General features: G+C 37.7%; 1 protein-coding gene across 1 annotated transcript; it reads right to left on the reverse strand.

Annotated features, from left to right (window-relative positions):
• Window positions 1–4,036: 4,036 nt before the first annotated feature.
• Window positions 4,037–5,360, reverse strand: LOC102670237 (uncharacterized). The gene is made up of 2 exons (XM_006579150.1): window positions 5,033–5,360; window positions 4,037–4,860 (listed from the first exon to the last, which is right to left on the reverse strand). The coding sequence occupies exons 1-2, from the start codon at window positions 5,358–5,360 to the stop codon at window positions 4,037–4,039; spliced, it is 1,152 nt and encodes a 383-aa protein (XP_006579213.1).
• Between the last annotated feature and the right edge of the window lie 266 nt (window positions 5,361–5,626).

Raw genomic sequence — 5,626 nt, forward strand, 5'->3', positions numbered from 1 at the left:
GAAGGACTTTAGTACTATTGCTGCACCTCTTAATGAGTTAGTTAAGAAACATGCAGGATTTAAATGGGGAGAGAAACAAGAGAAAGCATTTTCTGTCCTGAAAGAGAAATTAACACATGCACCCATACTTGCTTTGCCTAACTTTGCTAAATCTTTTGAACTTGAATGCGATGCATCTGGGGTGGGAATAGAAGTTGTCTTAATGCAAGAGGGGCACCCAATTGCTTATTTTAGTGAGAAACTAAATGGGGCTGCCCTTAACTACCCCACATATGATAAGGAGTTCTATGCATTAGTTAGAGCATTGCAAACAAGGCAACATTATCTTCTGCCTAAAGAATTTGTAATTCACAGTGACCATGAATCTTTAAAGTATTTGAAAGGGCAGGGTAAGTTGAACAAGAGACATGCTAAGTGGGTGGAGTTCCTTGAGAAATTTCCGTATTTGATCAAGCACAAGAGAGGTAAGTCCAATGTGGTTGCTGATGCTTTGTCACGCAGGTATGCTTTACTATCTACTCTTGAAGCTAAGTTTCTAGGTTTTGAGTGCATTAAGGAATTATATGAACATGATGCTGATTTTTCACATATTTACCAAACATGTTCTCATACTGCATCTGATGGGTATTTTAAACATGATGGTTATTTGGTTAAGGATAAGAGACTTTGTGTGCCTAAGAGTTCAATCAGGGAAGTTCTTGTTAAAGAGGCTCATGAAGGGGGGTTAATGGGTGACTTTGGAGTGCAAAAGACATATGATATCTTGCATGAGCATTTTTACTGGCCTCACATGAAATTTGATGTGCATTCATTGTGTGATAAGTGTCTTGTTTGCAAAAAGGTTAAATCTAAAGTCAAACCACATGGTTTGTATACTCCATTACCTATTCCTGAACATCCTTGGATTGATATTTCTATGGACTTTGTTTTAGGTTTGCCTCAGTCCAAGGGAGGAAAGGACTCAATTTTTGTGGTGGTTGATAAGTTTTCTAAGATGGCTCATTTTATACCCTGCAAGAAGGTGGATGATGCTTGCCATGTTGCTGATTTATTTTTCAAGGAAATAGTAAGATTACATGGATTACCCCAGAGTATTGTAAGTGACCGTGACTCTAAATTTCTTAGCCATTTTTGGAGGACTTTGTGGGGGAAAATAGGTACTAAATTGTTGTTCTCAACTACATGTCATCCTCAAACTGATGGGCAAACCGAGGTGGTGAACAAAACTCTTTCTACTCTTCTTTGGGCTGTCATTAAGAAAAATATTAAGACTTGGGAAGAGTGTTTACCACATGTTGAATTTGCTTATAACAGGGTTGTGCATAGTACTACTCAATTGTCACCATTTGAAATTGTTTATGGTTTTAATCCTTTAACTCCTTTGGATTTGTTGCCTTTACCTGACATTTCACAATTTAAGGATAAGTCTGGGCAAGTTAAAGCAAATTATGTCAAGAAGATGCATGAGAAAGTCAAGTCCCAAATTGAGAAGAAAATGGAAGGGTATACAAAATATGCAAACAAAGGAAGGAAAAAGGTAACATTTGAACCCGGTGATTGGGTTTGGGTACATTTCAGGAAAGAGCGGTTTCCTTCCCAAAGGAAGTCCAAGCTAATGCCAAGAGGAGATGGTCCATTTCAAGTACTAGCCAGGATCAATGATAACACCTACAAAATTGATTTGCCAGGAGAATATGGGGTAAGTGCTACTTTTAATGTGGCTGATCTCACTTTTTTTGATGCAGGTGATAACTTTAGAGATTTGAGGGCAAATGCTTGTCAAGAAGGAGGGAATGATGTGGGCATCAAAGCCCAAGCCCAAGACCAGATGGAAGCCCAAGATGCAATACAAGGCCTAGAAGGACCCATGACAAGAGCAAGAGCTAAAAAGGCACAAGAAGCTTTGGAACATATGGTGATTATTCTGAGGGCAGTTCAAATGTAGGGAGAGGCCCAACACTTGGAGTCCCACAAGGGGAGTTGCTAGTCCTATGTGTTGATTAAAAAACAATATATCAATAATAAAGTGCTTGCAGCCAATTTAGAGCCCTTAACCTCTAACTAAACTATGCCTCACTTTAACCACTAAGACTTTTTAGCTATGCTTGTAATGTTTGGATTTTGCATTTCTCTTATTTTTGTTGTTGAGAACTAATCTGTATAAATCTTTGGAACTGAATGGAAATAGACAGCATTGTGGTTTTGTCAAAAAAAGTGTGAGCATTGTCTCTGCTAGAGTTCTTCCTTGAACCAACTGATCTTATCAGGAATTCACTAAATTCTTGTGGCGATCCTCTAGGTTTATCAAACCCCGATTTTTGTGGCGCCTCTTTGATTTTCTTTCTTCCATATTTGTGTTCTGATCTGCATTTCCGCAGTTTCTAGAATTGTGCTTTCTGCCCGATTTTCTCAAGTTCGTTCTGCACGTTTTACAAATTTGTTTTTAGTGTTTCTTGACCCTAAATTGCATTTCAGAAAGTAATCCGAGTTCTGTAGACTGAGAATGGAATGGAATTAAAAACTTGTTATGGGTTTCTCTTCTTGGTGCACGAATTCCATCCTAGAAGATCCAATTTTTCGAACCAAGTACTTGGTTTCTCATCAATATGGAATTAAAGTACTTTGTCGTGAAAGAAAAAGTTAAAAAACAGAGAGTGTCAATACAACATATTAGCACAAACCTTATGATAGTTGGCCCTTTGACAAAGGGATTATCACCCAAGACATTTATAGAACATGTTAAAAATATTGTTATTGATGATCATTAAGTGTAATTTACCTTATGTATTTTAGTGACATTCTGAGTTCATTTATGATATATTTATGATCATCTGTTCTCTATGTTTGTATGCATATTTGTATTAGAGTAATGTTAACAGGTTTTGTCTTCAATAAAGATATTATGTTGGATCAATTATGTACTCCTAACTAATGGTCATATTAAGGAGAAGACTAATTTGTAGTGCATGGAAGAGACTATGTCGATTAAGTGATGTACAACCGCCATAACTCGAATTGGTTCCTATTCTTAATCATGAAATTATGATGTACCCAATATATAGAACGACTTAGTCATGTAATGCACATTATGTTAGTTTAGCCTATTTAAATATTTAGTCCATAATGTCTAGTAATGTCACACGAGTCAAGTGGGAGAATGTTAGAATTAATGTCTCATGTGAGAGACATGTAACTTATGTAAGGAATAATAAATAAATAATTGATAATTAAGAACAAAATTGTAATTGGGTTAAATAAGAGAAATTTCTAGAGGTAGTTGCTACTTAACGAGAGTAGTAATTATAAAAGGGATTAGTACCGACTAACATAACGTGGAACAAGATCTCATTCCTGGCAGAAAATTGTTATTATCCCTAACCCCTAATCATCACAAACGTAGAAAAACAAAAAGAAAAGTCAAAGGAGCAAAATCTTATTTCTCTCCTCTTCAAAGGAATCAAAGTGTACCAGAGAGAAGTCTCATTAGGAAAATGAGAACACATTGTTTATATATTATTTGTGTGAATCATATATTTTAATATCCTATTGATTTCCTATAATTATTAATCTAAAAAAAACTTAAAATTACATAAAATAATTAAATTATTTTTTCATAAAATTTAATTTAATTATTACTTGTAATTATTATCACAAATTAGAAAAGCCACGTTGATACACTCAACGGTGCTATTATGCCCATTGATCATCCTTGGGCCTCCTCGGCTACCTATGAGGATTTAATTCCATTGATTGCATCTTTTTTTTGGGAAAAATGTAAGTTATATTAAACCCAAAGTATTACAACAAAAACGGGGCATACCCCGCAGCAAGCAAAGAACACAATCCCCCCTAAAACAAGAAGGTCCCGAACAACACCCTAATTAAGATGCAATAAGTGTGACTGTCTATAAACAAGAAATTTAATCTTGTTAATAACATCAGTTATAGAAAATTGATAATTCTCGAAAAGCACTTGGTTTCTAGCCAGCCAGATGCAGTAGACCGAAGTTGCCAAAGCCAAGCAACGAATTTTGCCCTAAACGCCCGATGTGGCTCTACGACGAATGAGAGCACTGATACTGTGCTGAAGAGAAATAGATTGCCTTTTTAGTGGAATCCAGTCGCGAATATGAGCCCAAACTCGAAGAGAAGTTCTGCAAGAGAAGAACAAATGAGCATGGGATTCTGCCTCATTAGTGCACAAAGGGCAGAGGAAACCCTTGTTCAGGAAGGCAGCTCTGTCAAGAGCGAGCAGACGGTTCTTGGTAGCAAGCCACAGAATAAAGGACATCTTTGACGGAATGACTGGATTCCAAATAATAGAACTCCAGTGGACAACAGGTCTGGTCCCTCTGATGTAATCATACATCTTCCCCGCAAGCGTCTGTTCATTACAACCCCAAGAATTTAGCATCAGCTTGGCTACCTCAATATTTTCTTCTTTAGAGATGATAATGTCCCTGATATGAATAAAGACAGAGTCTGAAGAGGAACTAATAAAGTCCCACACATTGCCTCCTTTGAAATAATAATGATGGACCAATCGGACCCAAAGGGAATCCTTCTTTGAGTGCAAGTCCCAAAGAATACAGGACAGGAGAGCGATGTTCCAGTCCTTGAGATTAAAGAGGCCTAACCCGCCCTCTTTTTTGGGAGTGCAAACTTCAGACCAAGCCACCAAAGGTTTGATCTTACCACCATCAGCTTTTCCCCAAAGAAAGTTGCGGCATGTAGCAATGATTGTGTCCAAAACAGATTGGGGCAAGGGGAAGATACTCATCCAGAAGTTAGCAATACCTTGAATAACAGCCCTTATAAGCTCCACCTTCCCTGCATAGGATAGAGATTTTCTGCTCCATCCTTGAATGAGACAAGTAATATGAGAAAGTAAGGGAGCATAGTGGCAGACATTCAGCCTAGATGATAAAAAGGGAACACCCAAGTATCTGAAAGGAAAGTTGGCCAAGCTAAAGCTGCTGGATATCAGAAAGCACTTTTGGACCCACTCCAGCTGAGTAGATGGTAGATTTACTGGAGCTAATTGATAACCCTGAGACATTGCAAAAGTGTTGCAGTTTGGCATAGATTGCAGACACAGAGGGCAGGTCTCCTCTGGACAGGAGCATAATATCATCAGCAAATGTCAAGTGAGAAAGCTGAGTGACTGCACAGTTAGGATTAAATTGGAAATTGGCATTGTCCTTGAGGCTTTGTATATCCCGGGCAAAATATTCAATATAGAGAACAAAAAGGTAAGGGGAAAGAGGATCCCATTGCCTAAGACCACGCTGCCCTTTGAAATGCCCATAAATAGAACCATTAACTGCCACACTGAAGAAGGATGTAGATATACATTCCATAATCCAAGAACAAAACTAAGCTGGGAACCCAACAGATTTGAGCATCCAATCCAAAAACTCCCAAGAGATAGAATCATAAGCCTTATGCAAATCAATTTTCAAAAGGCATTTGGGGGAAATCCTCTTGCGGGTGTATTTACGCAGAAGCTCTTGAATATGGAAGATATTGTCCATCATTTTCCTGTTCTTAAGAAAAGCTGATTGGGATTCACCAATAATATTCTCTAGGACAGGGGCTATACGATTAGCCAAAATCTTAGACACAA

The sequence above is a fragment of the Glycine max genome, chromosome 4 (assembly GCF_000004515.6).
Source record: "Glycine max cultivar Williams 82 chromosome 4, Glycine_max_v4.0, whole genome shotgun sequence".
NCBI lineage: Eukaryota > Viridiplantae > Streptophyta > Magnoliopsida > Fabales > Fabaceae > Glycine > Glycine max.

Bases quoted from the DNA above. Each gene is read 5' to 3' on its own strand.
- LOC102670237 (XM_006579150.1), bottom strand. From the start codon at position 5,360: ATGGAATGTATATCTACATCCTTCTTCAGTGTGGCAGTTAATGGTTCT. The intron at 4,861-5,032 runs GTAAATCTACCA...GTCTCATTCAAG, and splicing joins AGGGTTATCAATTAGCTCCA to GATGGAGCAGAAAATCTCTA.